This window comes from Trachinotus anak, unplaced genomic scaffold (assembly GCF_046630095.1).
Source record: "Trachinotus anak isolate AG129_WGS33_773 ecotype Australia unplaced genomic scaffold, CSIRO_AGI_Tana_v1 ptg000001l, whole genome shotgun sequence".
Lineage (NCBI taxonomy): Eukaryota > Metazoa > Chordata > Actinopteri > Carangiformes > Carangidae > Trachinotus > Trachinotus anak.
The window spans coordinates 20,269,383-20,284,750 of NW_027273852.1; the positions used below are offsets into that span (position 1 = coordinate 20,269,383).

A 15,368-nucleotide genomic window follows, 5' to 3' on the forward strand; every position below is an offset into this window, starting at 1 on the left:
CACATGACAGACCCAGAAGCTGAGCAAATATTCAGTTAGTATAAAGAAATAAATACACTGACTTTGTATTTTTGTGTTTTCACAACAACAGCTTCCCAATGATATCAAATCCTGAAAATTAAGAAAGTTGTTTCATGTCATCTGAAATAAAGCTGTTTAAAAGGAAAATTTAAATGAAAAGAGTAGGTTAACTTAAGCAAAAACACTATTTTGTAAGTGAAAATATTTGCTGTACATGAATACAATAAATATCTGATGGTCATTTCTGTGCAACCACTGAAGGCTGTGTACAATGGAGGCAACAGGTGTGTAGTTATTAGGATGTGATGAAGTCGCTCTGATTTTTATTAGTCTTAATACATCTTTCTAGCTAAAGAAGTGACGAATGAGTTAAGCGGTATCTAGGGTGCATGTATCAAAAATCAAATGAGAAAATCTTAGTTGAATGATGTGTTAACAATTCATAAAATAGTATAACTAAATTGATAATTGGGCAGTAATAACTTAATTTAGCACTGGTCAAATCCGGTCTGGAAGAGGCCAAGCTGATTACAAGCTGATTTTCTGTGAATCTTTAATATGTGCACAAAAAAAATCTGACTGAAACTGAAACTGAGACTAAATCATAACACCTGTGACTTAAACAGCCACTGAAGCTTTGGTGAAGTGAAGAGACGAAAACATCAGATCTGTGTGCAGTGATGAGGAAAAATTAGCACATGAAAACAAACTTCATTGCCATATTTCTATCATACTTCTCTTTCATTCAGGTTCACCTTTGATTGGTGTGACCAACAAACATTATTTATTGATTTATTTATTTTATTTTCTGGACATAGGTTAAAAATGTTCACTACATCTGGACATAAACTGTTGAGTGAATCAGTTTCGCTGTCCACTCATCTTTCACTATTACCCTCCACTGTGCTGACACTGAAAACTTGCGACTGACCCATGAGTAGACATGCAGCTGCATCACCACACTGGCTTGTGCAGCTTAGCCTAAATGATCAAACACACTAATGCAAACGCTGAATGATGAAGGAGACATTGAGGAACTTCTGAAATGATTGAGGTGTTTTTTTAAATGGCGTTATACCTACAGGACTGTCATTTTTTCTGGGAACATCCGGAGAGAAATTAGATAGAGGCCTGCCCACAATAAATCCTACTGTTGAAGTGAGTCCATGTGACACGTATGAACAAATTGTACAGTTATAGTTTGAACAATAATTAAGATATACTGCAGAGCTGATACTTGTGCCTGTCTGAACATGTGCCAACAAATGCACATGTAGTTTTTGTGAGTGGGAAGCCTGAGAGGGATCATGCACCAGCAACTCTGGTTGGACATCTTCATGAAGGGGGGTAGGGATCGGGGGGAAGAAGCAATACCTTCCCAGAGTGGCTTCTCACTCCACCAGGTGGAAAGAAGTGGGTGGTAACACACACAGTACACTGTAGTTGAGGCAGATGGCCGCCCACCCTGAGCCTGGTTTCTGCCTCTTAAAAAGAAGTTTTTTCTTGCCACTGTTGCCAAGTGCTGCTCACAGTGGGAATTGTTGGGTGTCTGTGGCTGTTTTTGAAAAGTGACTTCAGATAACTTCTGTTGTGATGATGCTTTTAGTTTATTTTGATGCTGGCTTAACATTATACCTGTTCCTTAAATGACCGTGATAGGTAATTTTAGAAATATGATGATTTTCTCTTTCTCTCGCCCTCACTCATTACATCACCCTCTTTATACCAACTAGTTGTGGGTTAGACAAGCGACTTAATCAAGGTTCTGCTGTTCTGCATCCTGTACCACAGGCTGCACAGAGCTGGCAGAGGGTAAGTAATATATTCAATCAAGTTTATTGCTGTTATTAATTGAATATAACTCTTTCTGTAATAGTAAAATTATAAATGGCACTGCAATCAGTTAAGGGCACATAATGACTTGATGGTGGCCCTTGATTTGGGACTTCTGTGCCAAGACTTGGCAAACATGCAAAACAAAGACAATCTCTCATCTTTACTTGAAAATACAACAACATATGTTCAGCATGTGAATAAATCCAATACCACAATTTTGAGGAATTTAATAAGTGATTATTTTATGTTTTTAATTACCAGTAAATTATAGGAGCATCAATGTACCAACAGGAAAATGGATTTATACAGTATATAATAAATAAGTTGTATATAATGATAATGATTTATATTCTACAGAGTACAACAGTGAACATAAGTGAATCAAAACAAGATTTAACAAGTGTTGCCCACTTGATGGGTAGTTTATTTGCTTTGAACCAGTACAGTACAGTTATGGATGCTTACTTGTTACCTACTGTTAAGGAATAAGCAATATTTTTTTTTAAGTCTTTTTTACCCTCTTGTTCACAGTATTTACAGAGTAAGTACAACATTTGCAAACCAAACAGACAAAGTGTTAGCAGCCCAGCCCTATTAAAGCTACACACAACAAAGTCACACTGTTGGATGCCTTTCAATCCAATATTTGACAAATCAATGAAAACACATTCACAAAGAAGGTTAAAAATTCAACATCTTTAATAAACAAAGTGTTTGATATTTACAGCAAGGTTTCGCTTGATGACTAAAATTCGGTGACCCTCCTGAAGGAGCCGACAATGGCGCAGGTGGCGCACCAGTCGCGGTACCTCCTGTACTCCCCAGATCTCAGGAAGTACTGTCTGCCACGGTAGTTGGGGTACTCATAGAAGATCCAGTAGCCATTCATAACATTACAGGAGTAGACGTGGCGGTGATGGAAACGGTCAGACACACAGGGACAGTCATCCATGAACTCCATCATGTGACCACTGAAGTCGGGTTTCTCGTAGATACGCAATCTGTAGGAGCCTCGGTACTGTGGAACCAAAGGAAAAGTTATGCTTATGACAAATAGCGTTAACACAGAGGTCAGTTTGTGAAATGAACATAAACTTTAAAGCAAGAGCCATGCCGAAACGTCTTTCATAGTCTCCCACTTACCACTGGAATCATGCGGCACGAGCGGATACAGCTGCTGAAGCCCATCCACCTCTGGTAGTCAGGATACTCTCCCCTCCTCATGAAGTACTGGTGGCCCATGAAGTTGGGTCGTTCATAGATCATGAAGCAGCCGCTCTCCACCCTGATGGAGTTGCATCGGCTGAAGTACGAGTGAAGGTCCGTGCAGTCATTGCTGCACTCATAGCTCCGACCCTGGAAGTTCTTGTCCTCGTAAAAGATGATCTGAGGGAAAACAAAGGTACAAGTGTCATGAGCTGTCGGACATGTTTGCCAAACTACATGACAGTAAGAGTCCAGCTGGACATACAACATACTGAGAGCAAACTGACAACCTTTTTAATCTGAGCAGAGAGGAAAAACAGTACTTACCTTGCCCATGGTCTCCGTTGGAGAGATTCCCCATGTTTTCAGGGCTTTTTATACTACCTCTTGACAAACAAAGTATTGTTATTCAAATTCTCTCATAGTTATAATTGAAGGCTACTGGCACATGTTTACCTTTTTGTTGGAGCACAACATTGGGTCAGAAATATAGATTTGTATTTGAAAAAAGGATAAATAATTAACTGGTTTGGTGTTTTGACATGCATGGACAAAGGAAAAGACTAGTATGGTATCCACACATCCAGTGGACAATGGCTGCAGAACAATATGGAACAGCCCTTTCGCATTAAATATGTTGTGTAACAGAGCAGTAAGCCATTCACTTTCTCTACTGTGCTACCTGAGCAACCCCACTGTATGCAAATAAGTAAGTGTGTACTGTGCTGTTGTCCCATATGCTACACTGGATATAAGGATTTTATTAGGATTTGTACAGTGTTACAATGCTGTGTATGTTACCTGTATGTGTATGGGATGCTTCTGTTTACTTTTATTTCATTTACTAACTCTTCACCCTCAGCTTCAGGTGTGGTACGTCATTTTTGTTAAAGTATCTGACAGTTTTGACATAGTGGACTACAATTCCCTTGATGTATGACAGCCATATTTGACTCTTTCAAGCATTCCCCTTTAAAAATACACGACAACATTGCCATGTTGTCCCAATACTGGGCCCAGATATATCACATAATGACCATTATTTTTATTTCATGACACTGGTATCCACTACAGGTTGTGAGACCTATCTCTTTAATTGTGACTAATTATTTATCTATCTTGGAAAATATTTCATATGGTGTCATGGTTAATATTTGGTGCTTTACGGAGTCAAAACTACATATATAGTAAACATCAATGACCAGTGTTAGTTTATGGTGCAGTTTTCATGCTGGATATTACCATATGCCTGTTACATAAAATCTGTAAATATATATTTATGTTATAATGTTAATGATGTTTGATAGCAATGTTTAATATTATTTACTTACGTAAAATAACTGACTATAGTAATTTCATTGATATGAACAAAACAAAAAAGCTAGGAGCATCTGCAAACACATAGATGTTATTATTATGACTATTATTATTATTAGTAGTAGTGGTATACAAATTACATTTTGTTGGACATTTGGTTGACTGTTTGTCAAAATAAATACTGTCTTGTAACTGTAACTGAGGTAATTCTCTAAAGATTAAGACAGCCATAGACAGAACATGTAAAATTCTCTTAATTTATAAGTGTATTTTAAGATATATCAAGGTATAGTTATGTTAGTCATAAGTAATATGACACTCATCATTATCACTCAGTTTCAGTCAATTTATTTTTATCTTTTCTCAGTTTTTGATTTGGTAAAAGGAGTTTCATGCTCCTATGCTGTTTGTTATATATTGCTGTGCCTGAGTCCTGCTGTACTAGATCCATCCTGATCTGTTACTGTTTACCTCATATTCTGTCATTTGCTGTTGGGTCTGTCCAGAATCACTATGTTCAGCTCAGCTTTTCATGTCTCACACTCTCCAGTCTGCAATACCACTCTGTATATAGTTTTTTTTATGTTGAACATTAATCATATGGATAAATTCTGTCACCATAGAAACCAGTTAACCCCATCAGGGGCACAGGGGTTTGGTATGGTATGTCTAGGCATGGAGGAGATAAACTACAGTGGACAGACTAACCAGAGCCCATCATAGTTAAATTCTTTGGTCCACAGCTGTCGGACAGTAGATATTTTCTATACCAAAACTGAAAGAAGAAACACCTGCACCTACACTCACAAATTTTATTGGTATTTTACAAAGTTATAATTCTAGTAACTATTATTTTTAGTGTTGTAGTACGAGGCAACAAACCACAACTGAGAACAGGCAAATACACAGAACAAAACATCATTTATGTTTCATGAAGCAGTTCAAGTTTATTGGGAAAACAGAACAGTTAAACTCAGGGAAAGATGCATTTAAATGGATTAGACTTCAGTTGAAGTCTGTGATTCTTCTGAGGGAGCCGACTCTCGGGCTGACGCCTCCCCAGTCGCTGTATCTCCTGTACTCTCCTGGCCTCAGGTAGTACACTCTGCCCTTGTAGTTGGGCTGGTCATACAGCAGCCAGTGGCCGTCCATCACGTTGCAGGAGTTGAAATCGGCCATGCTGAGCTGGTCCTGAATGTTTGGACAGTCATCCACCAGCTCGTGCATCTGGCCGGACATGTCAAAGCGTTCGTAAAGCCTCACCCTGTAGGAGCCTTGGTGCTGGCACAGGATAGAAGACTCTATTACTATCTCCAGTACTGTAACATATCTCATTGATGTCCAGAAATTTTTTTTCATTTGATGATTGCAAATGATTGATTGATGATTACAAAGAACAAGCCTTTAATGTTGTCAAAAAACTACACTTGTTAATAATTAGCGGAACCTTTAAGTTAAATCTGAACCCAGATCTTTATGACCTACCTGGGGAATCATACGACAAGATCTGACACAGTCATTGATGCCAATCACACGTTGGTTATCAGAGTACTCCCCTCTCTTCAGGTAGTACTGGTTGCCCATGTAGTTGGGCCTCTCGTAGACCATGAAGCAGCCGCTCTCCACTCTGATGGAGTTACATCTGTTAAAGTAGGAGTGAAGGTCAGCACAGTCGCTGCTGCACTCATGAGAGCGCCCTTGGAAGTTTCTGTCCTCATAAAATATGATCTGCGAAAGCAATCATCACACACACACACACACACACAAACACACAGAAGGATAGTTTCCACTTTTAATACAGTGCTGTGGTGGTACAGAAATTCATCAGACAAAAAAGTCAAATTCAGTAAAATACAGGTATGTAGAAAGTGTTAATATAACCATAACAGTTCATTTTCTTTACCTTTCCCATGGTTATGTTGGCATCAGACTGTATTACCGGCCAATGCTGTCCCTGAGCCAAGCCACTGTGCTTTATAAAAAAAAAAAAAAGAAAGAAAAGGCAGCTGTGTGATTGCACAGCATAAAGTATTGTCATTCAAATATATCGCTCACAGTGATGATGGATCAGGGGTGGGGAGGAGATGGGGAGGAAAAATCTGTTTATGTATAGATGACTCTTGGTGTGCGATGAGTTATTGTTCTTTCCTCCATGTTCATCACAATTTCCTCCCGAAAATGCCACCATACAATAGACTGACGGAGGGAGTGCTGCACAGCATCAGCAAGATTAAATTGATATTTAACAGGAGCAACACATGATAATTTGCACAATATATCAACTAAAGAGATATTTACAGAATTTTTTTTTAATCTGACACGAACACAGGCCTAACACAATTCCTGAGGTAGAATAACATGTTGAATATAACTTCATATGAAGAACATAAATCTTCCACTCATCATAGATCGAATATAATTGTACTTATATATTGCTAAGGTTACTAATGGTTACAGTATCCACAACTCAATGCCTGAGGTCCTCCTCACAACTGAATAGACTATGAAGACTCCATTTTGCAATTGCTTTATTACAATGGTGAGTGTTTGATCAAGAACAGGTCCAGAAATGTTTTGTTGTTGTTTGTGCTCTTGGTGTATGGTGAGTGCTTTGCATCCATCCGAATATCAACAATTCTTATTCCAACTAATATTTCAAAGGCTTTTCAGGACAAGTCACTGAGCCTCAGTATTTTGTACTTTCTATAATCTTGTAAGCCACTATCTGAGCATGAGGTCTTTCCAAAACCTCCATGCAGCTCTGGGATGCATCTCCAAAACAGATTAATAGTCCATGATGCGTCTGATGGAGCCGACCCTGGCGCTCCTGCCGCCCCACTCGCTGAACCTCTTGTACTCTCCAGGCCTTATCAGGTACATCCTGCCGAGGTAGTTTGGGTGTTCATAGAAGAGCCAGTTGCCGCTGGTTACTTTGCAGGAGAAAATGTCGTTTATGTGGAAGCGGTCCATGACGCTGGGGCAGTCGTCCACCAGGTTCATCATCTGGCCCCCAAACTCGATTCGCTCATACAGGCACATGTTGAACGAGCCAGGTGCCTGGTTCGAGATAGGAGAGGGGAATTATTTAATCTGTCAATCAATCAATTAAACTTTATTTACGTAGCACTTGTCATACAAACCAGTGCAAGTCAAACTACTCTATAGAAAACTGACAAGCTGATAGTAAAATAGTACAAATGTAAATACTAAACCAGTTTTAGACTAATACAAAAATATAAATGTGTACATATGTTTAAAGACCTCTACAATACACATCGTAGAATCATTTTATAATGGGCATATGTTATATTTAATTATGTCTATAAATATCTACACAAAGAATCAATTAGTCATTTCAAAATGTATGCACTTAAGTTTTAACAAAAGTTTTTCCCATCAGCTTCAGCTGCACTTTACATTTACTCCTAATTATCAAATTCTAGCATGCTAACACACTAAACTACAGTGATCAACATGAACAATAATGTACCTGCTTAGCATCAGTATGATACGTTCATCATTTTGACCATGTTAGCATTTAACTCAAATCACCACTTTTCCATACAGCCTCACTGAGCTACAATTATGGTTCTCTTTAGCTCTTCAAATGAAATTATTTTCATGCCAAAAATAACAAAAGTTTAGTGTTTCCCCCAAAGATTTTGTTCTTGACATCTTTAAAAAACATGTAGAAAAACATCCAACACTAAAACTTAATCTGAAACGCAGAGTAGCAGCTCTTTAAAATGAAATGACAGCATGAGGCAGTATGAAACTCTAATAATCAGATTACGTGACATTTTGTGTATAGCACTGAATTAATTGTTATGTTAAGGAGCACTGATCTGGTTGGAGAAGGAAATCTCCAACACATCAACAATAAAATGATTTAGTATCTAGTAATATCCAATAAGTCTCTCAATACATTACCAAGCTAATGTATCTTTGTAATTTTGGTTTAAGCCTTGGTTTTGCCCAGAGACAGTAGCTCACCGTGGGGATGAGGCGACAGGAGCTGATGGAGTCGGTGAAACCCATCCAGTGATGGAAGTCGGGATACTCCCCACTACTCAGGAAGTACTGGTTGCCAGTGTAGTTGGGTTTCTCATAGATCATGAAGCAGCCACTCTCCACCCTGACGGAGCAGCAGCGGCTGAGGAGGCACATCAGGTCCGCACAGTCACTGCTGCACTCAAGATGGCGCCCAGAGAAGTTCTTGTCCTCATAGAAGATAATCTAGACATGGAAATTGGTTTACGGTTTTGTTTAGATTGTTTTTTTTTTTCAATCTACTGGGTCGGTTCAGTCCACGTTCTATTGTTTTGATTCAAAGATATAACCAGTAATGAGTCTCAGTAGCTGAAGAATTCAAAGGAAAAACCTGGAGGCCTGTCTGCACATTGTTTACTTCACAATAAGAGCATTTTCTCTATCTCATATCAACATGAACAGTATACATAGAGTCACCCCTGGGAGTGTGCTGGGAGCTGTGATGTTTACCTTTCCCATGTTGGCCCGTTTGCCTGCCCTGTGTGATGCATCCAGCTCTTTGAAGACTCCCACCTGTCACATATATAGTGAATGTGAAATGCAGACTCTGCATGTGTCATTCATATTGTAATAGCCAGGAATCTTTGGTGTTTGTGTCGCCGTGTTGTCCTGAAGAGATGTGTAGGAGTGATGTTTGTGCAGGTGAGAGCTGACAGGTTGTGGCTGGGCTTGTGTTGTTGTGGCAGATTTTGTATGACTGCGTCATCACTGAATGACTAGTGTTTCTGTATTACTTCTAAAATTACAGCACTGTCTTTTACTTTCTAGTTTATGCTGTGATCGAAGCTGCTCATATGGATGATTTCTGACACCAATGGAGAACTGGTATCACATTTTTTTCATCTTTTTCTTTACATAATTTCTTTACATAAGTTTGATATTATTTTACAAAGACAAATACTTGCACTCTCTAGTCTGAACTATGCTTTTGTTTTTATTGTCATGTCTTGTAAAGTTTCATATTCTTACTCCAGGACAATGATGTTTTTAGTAGCTTTAGTAGAAACTACATCGCCAATATTTTTTTTCATAATGTCTTTAACAGCACCTTATACATCATTTGTATTCTGTTTGAAGATCTGATATTGTTCAACTAAACCTCTCCCTTTGTTTTATAATGTAGTGCACCTGGTACCAGGTGAGGTAAAAATGAGTACTTGTGGACCTTTTTTGTCAACATGTTAGTCTGACCTTGTGATATCAATAATTTCAACTTTTAACTACTGCCCTCTGGTGGAGATCTATGTTTTTGTCCAAATAAATAGACATAAACACTATTTCACACACTGCTAAAAAAAAAATACTTTGAAGGTTTAAATCTCCATTTTTTAGTGAATTTATCCTTGTACCAATTTGTGGAATTTTGTATTTGTGGAAAAATAAACTCACTGTTCGCTCAAATTACAAGATCTTCATCAGCTGATGACTGCCCAGTAGTCGAGGAAATGTAGACGTTCTTCTGACCTCTTTAAATATCAGCTTTTCAGACAACAGGGGCAAACTCTTGGCTTTAGAAACAATTCAAAACTCCACTTGCTGATAAAGATCATGTGATGTGATCAAAAGCACCAGCACAACTAAATGGACCTTTAATAAACTTAACACCTCAAGCCTAAAGATGTTCAGTTTTAAATCTATTTTACTCTTTGAACTGTATCATTTAAAGTATGTGTGTCAATGAAAAGTAGAAAGGGTGAAAAGTGTAGAAGCAGAAAGACTTTCCTTCAGCTCTACAATAGATAACACTGGAGTCTCGGTGTGGTAAGTGTCAGTGCTTCCAGTATTTTATTCAATCCTTGGATGAGAGTCAGAGTGTCAGGCCAAGACCACGTCACATCCTCTCGAGGAAACATGCCCTCCAAACGCAGAGAGCAAGAACAAAACTGAATACACTTGAGCACTGATGCCATTTTATTCAGCGTGTGAAACAAGGCAAAGAGCAGGCATCTCACAAGAACCGTTTTTCTGTCTTTAGAGATCCATGAGACGCCTGATGGAATTGATCCTGGAGCTGTTGCCGTTCCACTCACTGAAGCTCCTGTACGGGCCGGGCCTAAGGTAGTAGTGACGTCCCCTGTAGTGGGGCTGCTCATACAGCAGCCAGTGGCCATCCATCACGTTGCAGGAGTTGAAGTGGGACATGTGGAAACGGTCCATGAGGTTGGGACAGTCGCCCGTCAGCTCCATCATCTCACCTCTCATGTCAAAATGCTCATACAGCCTCATCCTGAAGCTGCCACTGTGCTGAAGAGGACCCAACGATCAGAGTGTCAAATCCCAGCAAAAGTCAATTACAAATTCTATGTCAAAGATCCTAAAGAAATAGCTTGACAATTTGGGAAACAGCTTATTTGCTTTGTCAAGAGTTAGACGCGAAGACTGATACCACACACGCCTGTACGCTAAATATGAAGCTACCACAAATAGCTAGTTAGCTTAGCATAAAGACTAGAAACAGGGGAAAACAGCTAACTTGGCTCTGTCCAAAGGTAAAAAATACAGAGTCTGGTCCCAGTCTAGAAATATTTGGGCACAAATCTCCTCATAATATGATTAACTGGCGCTTTTCCTCTTTGGTTTTTGACCGTGTTAAATAAACAGGATATAACATGTCATTTAGTGAGCTTTAGAGCCGCTGACACAGTTTTCGTTACCTGTGGACACAGCCAGGCACGCTGCTCCTCCATTTCCAGTCTTTATGCTAAGCTAAGCAGCTGCTAACAGCTGCTCTAACTCAGAACCAGAAAGTGAAAAAATGTATTAACATTACAACAATATCTATTAATACAGTTTGGACTAAGCCAATACTTGGTAACTAGGATGGAACTAAAACTAATTTTAATAAAGAAAACAACTTATGGGTGGCGTTAAAAAAAAAAAAGAACTACACTTTTTTTCAATTAAGTATATACATTTACAAATACACATAGTGAAATGTACCAAGAGATCCTTTAAATTGCTTAATTTAATACTTTGGTAACACTTTACTTTAAGTCCCCTTGTTTAGCATTGATACGCAGTATATAAACTTTGAATAAACAGTTTATAACACATTGTAATGTGGGTGTAAGCAGGTATAAGTGTTTATGTATTTATGAATAACTATAACTCCTCCTGTGGGCATCCATAATTGGAGGCTGCTGTATAAACAAATCATGATATTAAGTTTGCATGTTGCTAATAACTGTTAAATATGTGGACTAAAAGTAAAGTGTTACCTTTACCTCTTATCTATTAATGCAAGAGCAGATCTGGGTGCATATGTAACATTTGCAGTTGAATTTTGGTTTGTTTATATTGACATTTGTCCTACATTTTTTAGGCTTATACTGACAAAAATCTAAGAAAGTTGGTAAGTGAAGTTACAGAAAGCCTTACCAAGGGGATCATGCGACAGGACCTGACGCAGTCATTCATGCCGGTCATGCCCAGGTAGTCAGAGTACTCTCCCCTCTTCAGGAAGTACTGGTTTCCCATGTATCCGGGACGGTCGTAGATCATGAACATGCCGCTCTCCACCCGGATGGAGCGGCAGCGCTCAAACATGGAGTGCAGGTCGGCGCAGTCGCTCATGCACTCATAGTGACGGCCTCCAAAGTTTTTGTCCTCGTAGAAGATGATCTGATGCAGCGGGAAAACACAATCTGTCACATTTAGCGCTTTTTTTTTTTTAAACAAAATGACCCACAAACCCTGAGGTGTCGGACACTGTCTTCATCTATAACTTGACACAAACCTTCCCCATGTTGAAAGCTGCTGTTGAATGCTGAATGTTGGTCAAACCTCCTCCTGTGTTTTGAGCACTACAAGGTAAGGGCCGCCTTTATATACATCGGCCTGCGGCCTGTGTTGTTATTCAAACGAGGCCTGGTGTCAGCAGAGACCCTACAGGAGTCTTCCTACCCGTTTGTCAGCTCCTCTGTCCGGGGAACAGACCGCACAGCTTCCAGCAACAGCCACGGCGCGGCCGCCGCTGGAACCGTCACTGCTCAGCTCTTTCAGCATCTTGTGTTTGTTTTGAAAGGCACAATTCATTCTATTCACACAGTGAATAAGAAACGGAATATTTACATTGAACACAGACAGACAGGTGTATGAATAAATACCTATAAACAATGGTTTCTGAATATGTTCTGTACTGTAGAGGAACAGATTGATGTGTTTGGTAACACCGTTATCAGTACTGATGTTCTTAACCTGGACTCATCCAACAGTGGAAGTAATTATTAAAGAGGAGGAACAGCAGCATAAAGAAGATCATAATAAAATAACTAATTATATGAAAGTGATAGCTGGGGTTATTTAACGTGTGGTTGTGTGAGGAGCTCATCTCCGGCCAGTGTATCACCTGTGTTTCAGCCAGCCAACCAGGCCCACAGACAGAAAAGTGTGGTGTGCGCTTTATTTGGAGTATTTTCAGCGGTTTCTCTCCCCTTTCCTTCAGGACTACAGATGGTGAACCGTTGAACTACTGAATTACTGTGCAAAGTATCACTCCGCAGATCAGCTGCTGGAGTCAAACGTAGGGATACGGTAGTTCAACGGTTGAAATAAATGTAGTTCCAGGAAAGGAAAGAGCTGTTTAATGGCAAAATACACCGGTGAAAATATTCAAAATATAGCCTACACTTTAACGGATGTCAGCGTTTTTCTGTGGGCATTTTTACGTGTCTAAAACACGTCGTTCTCCACAGCAGCTTCGGCGTGGAGCTCCTGCCGCCTCTCTGGGCTGGCCGCTGATCGGAAGCCACAGCGGGTGACTCACTGTCGGTACCGCGGATAACCACGCCCACTTTCATGCTGCTATGTCCAAATGGACTTTTTATGAATCAGGCAATGCCAAAAATATTTATTCACAAGCACAGAGAAAATAGTTTACAATAGAGCCATTTATTTGGTGATTTAAAACAATAAAATATTGATATGCCGGGTCAATGCCGAATCAAACATCCCACTCCACTTTATTTTACCATCATCACCAGTTCCCACAATTAGATGACTTTCAGAGGAGGTAAATATGGTGTTTTGATGAAACCGAAATGTTAAATAAAATCAAACAAAATCAAATGAGATTCAATATTAAAACTCTGTGATTCTGCGGAAGGAGCCGGTGGTGGCGCAGGTGGCCCCCCAGTCACTGAACTTGCGGTACTCCCCGGGCCTCATGAAGTACTGCCGGCCGCGGTAGTTGGGGTGCTCGTACAGGGTCCAGTAGCCGTCCATGACGTTGCAGGAGTAGATGTCGCGGCTGCGGAAGTGATCCTGCACCGACTCGCAGTCGTCGCTGAACTCCATCATCTGGCCCTGGAAGTTGGGCCGCTCGTAGATGCGGATGCGGTAGGGCCCCTCACTGGTCTGGGGTAAAATACAGAACTAGGTCAGCACCGGTGCAAAGGGTTTCCTCTTCTAGAGCCATCTGCGAGTGTCTGAGATGTTGTCTTACTCATTTTGTCCTGAATCTCTGAAGGCCTTTAATTTATTCAGTTGCCCATGTTTAGGAAAAAGCTAAACATCAGTCATATTTTTTCCCAGTTTTTGGATGTTGAAAATAATCTTGAAAGGTTTTGACAAACTCCCCCATCTCAAGTTAAATCCAGTTAGTTTTCCTTTTTTTGAAAGTGAAACCATTTTTAACAATATATTTATTTGTCTTTGCCTTATGCACACACAGAAATACAGAAAACAGGGTAAAACACCCTTCAACAAACATCTTCATCATATATCAAGTCCACCCACTTCACAAGAGCAAGAAATAGATGAGGCAAAAAGGTTTACTCACATAGGAGAAAGTACGGCAGGAGCGGATGGTGTCATTGTAGCCCATCCAGCGCTGGTAGTCTGGGTACTCCCCCCTGGTCAGGACGTACTGGTACCCGGTGTAGTTGGGCTTCTCGTACAGCACCCAGCAGCCGCTCTCCACCTTGATGGAGTTGCAGCGGCTGAAGTGGGGGTGCATGTCAGGGCAGTCGGTGTCACACTCATAGGAGCGGCCCTGGAAGTTTCTGTCCTCATAAAATATGATCTGGGTCCAGGAGAGAAGGCAGATGTAGGGCGGGATCAGAAATCAAGGCACCAAAGTTCATCAAATACTGATGAATATATATGACATATTATATATAACTGGCATCTGCTTCAGCAATACTATGTTTAATTATGGTCATGCCAATAAAGATCATTTCATTCTGAATATACAATATTAATATTGCAGCATTAAGTGTGTTCCTGCTGTATTAACTAGAAATGATGTGAATGACTTAAGTACAGCACCAAATATTTGTTTTGTGCTTTCCTGCATGTTGATTTTCTTCCTCGTAAGAAGCCAGTAAAACAGAGTCAAACAGTTTTAACTGTGCAAAAGTTGTTACCAGTCTTAACGGATCCATGCGACAAAGTTATCCCAGTTACTCTGGGTGTATGTCAGCTTAATGTAATGGCATAAATGTTTAATTACAGTTACAGCAACTGTGTAAAACTCCAGTCTTTCCAGAGAGACCTGAAAGTTTGAGTTTATATTATATCTCCAATATATCCTGCACTGCACTGGTTAAAATGAAGGCTTTTACCCACATTTAGACCGTTACAGCCAGAAAACATGAGAGATATAACGTTCTTACCTTACTACTCATCCTGCAAACAGTGCTGGAGCCAGTCACCTACGGGGGGAAATGGTGGTCTCACAAAGCAGGAGCAGAGTCCCGCTATATAAACCTCAATCAAAGGGTTAGCAGATCCCACTTTAGCTGTTTTTTCAAAGAGCGGGGATTTAATGCGCTGGCATCGCTGCCAAAAATCTTGATCCTGGGCATAGAGCAAAAATCCCTGAATCATCAATGCAAAACGTCCTAGCAGGCAAATTACTGACCCGCCGTGCCCTCTTTATTGATATGGACACGTTTTAGTCACTAATCCATCAACAGGTTTCCACACAGAATGTCAGA

At 40.0% G+C, this 15,368-nt stretch overlaps 4 protein-coding genes across 5 annotated transcripts; all 4 read right to left on the reverse strand.

Moving 5' to 3' along the window:
* Positions 1-2,602: 2,602 nt before the first annotated feature.
* On the reverse strand, positions 2,603-6,418 carry LOC139618699 (uncharacterized). The gene is made up of 5 exons (XM_071474867.1): positions 6,284-6,418; positions 5,866-6,108; positions 5,387-5,661; positions 3,001-3,334; positions 2,603-2,875 (listed from the first exon to the last, which is right to left on the reverse strand). The coding sequence occupies exons 1-5, from the start codon at positions 6,416-6,418 to the stop codon at positions 2,603-2,605; spliced, it is 1,260 nt and encodes a 419-aa protein (XP_071330968.1).
* Positions 6,159-9,010, reverse strand: LOC139624451 (gamma-crystallin M2-like). Its single transcript, XM_071483572.1, has 3 exons — positions 8,881-9,010; positions 8,374-8,616; positions 6,159-7,437 (listed from the first exon to the last, which is right to left on the reverse strand). The coding sequence occupies exons 1-3, from the start codon at positions 8,887-8,889 to the stop codon at positions 7,165-7,167; spliced, it is 525 nt and encodes a 174-aa protein (XP_071339673.1). The 5' UTR covers positions 8,890-9,010; the 3' UTR covers positions 6,159-7,164.
* A 1,177-nt stretch (positions 9,011-10,187) lies between these two features.
* Positions 10,188-12,450, reverse strand: LOC139624417 (gamma-crystallin M2-like). 2 transcript variants are annotated; one of them, XM_071483516.1, is made up of 3 exons: positions 12,334-12,450; positions 11,809-12,051; positions 10,188-10,674 (listed from the first exon to the last, which is right to left on the reverse strand). In XM_071483516.1, exons 1-3 carry the CDS (start codon positions 12,433-12,435, stop codon positions 10,402-10,404), a joined length of 618 nt encoding a protein of 205 aa, XP_071339617.1. In that variant the 5' UTR covers positions 12,436-12,450; the 3' UTR covers positions 10,188-10,401. The 2 variants fall into 2 exon arrangements, with proteins under 2 accessions (XP_071339617.1, XP_071339627.1); XM_071483526.1 differs by lacking the exon at positions 12,334-12,450 and adding an exon at positions 12,167-12,304.
* Positions 12,451-13,301: 851 nt separating this feature from the next.
* On the reverse strand, positions 13,302-15,352 carry LOC139624442 (gamma-crystallin M2-like). The gene is made up of 3 exons (XM_071483559.1): positions 15,045-15,352; positions 14,210-14,452; positions 13,302-13,785 (listed from the first exon to the last, which is right to left on the reverse strand). Exons 1-3 carry the CDS (start codon positions 15,054-15,056, stop codon positions 13,510-13,512), a joined length of 531 nt encoding a protein of 176 aa, XP_071339660.1. The 5' UTR covers positions 15,057-15,352; the 3' UTR covers positions 13,302-13,509.
* Between the last annotated feature and the right edge of the window lie 16 nt (positions 15,353-15,368).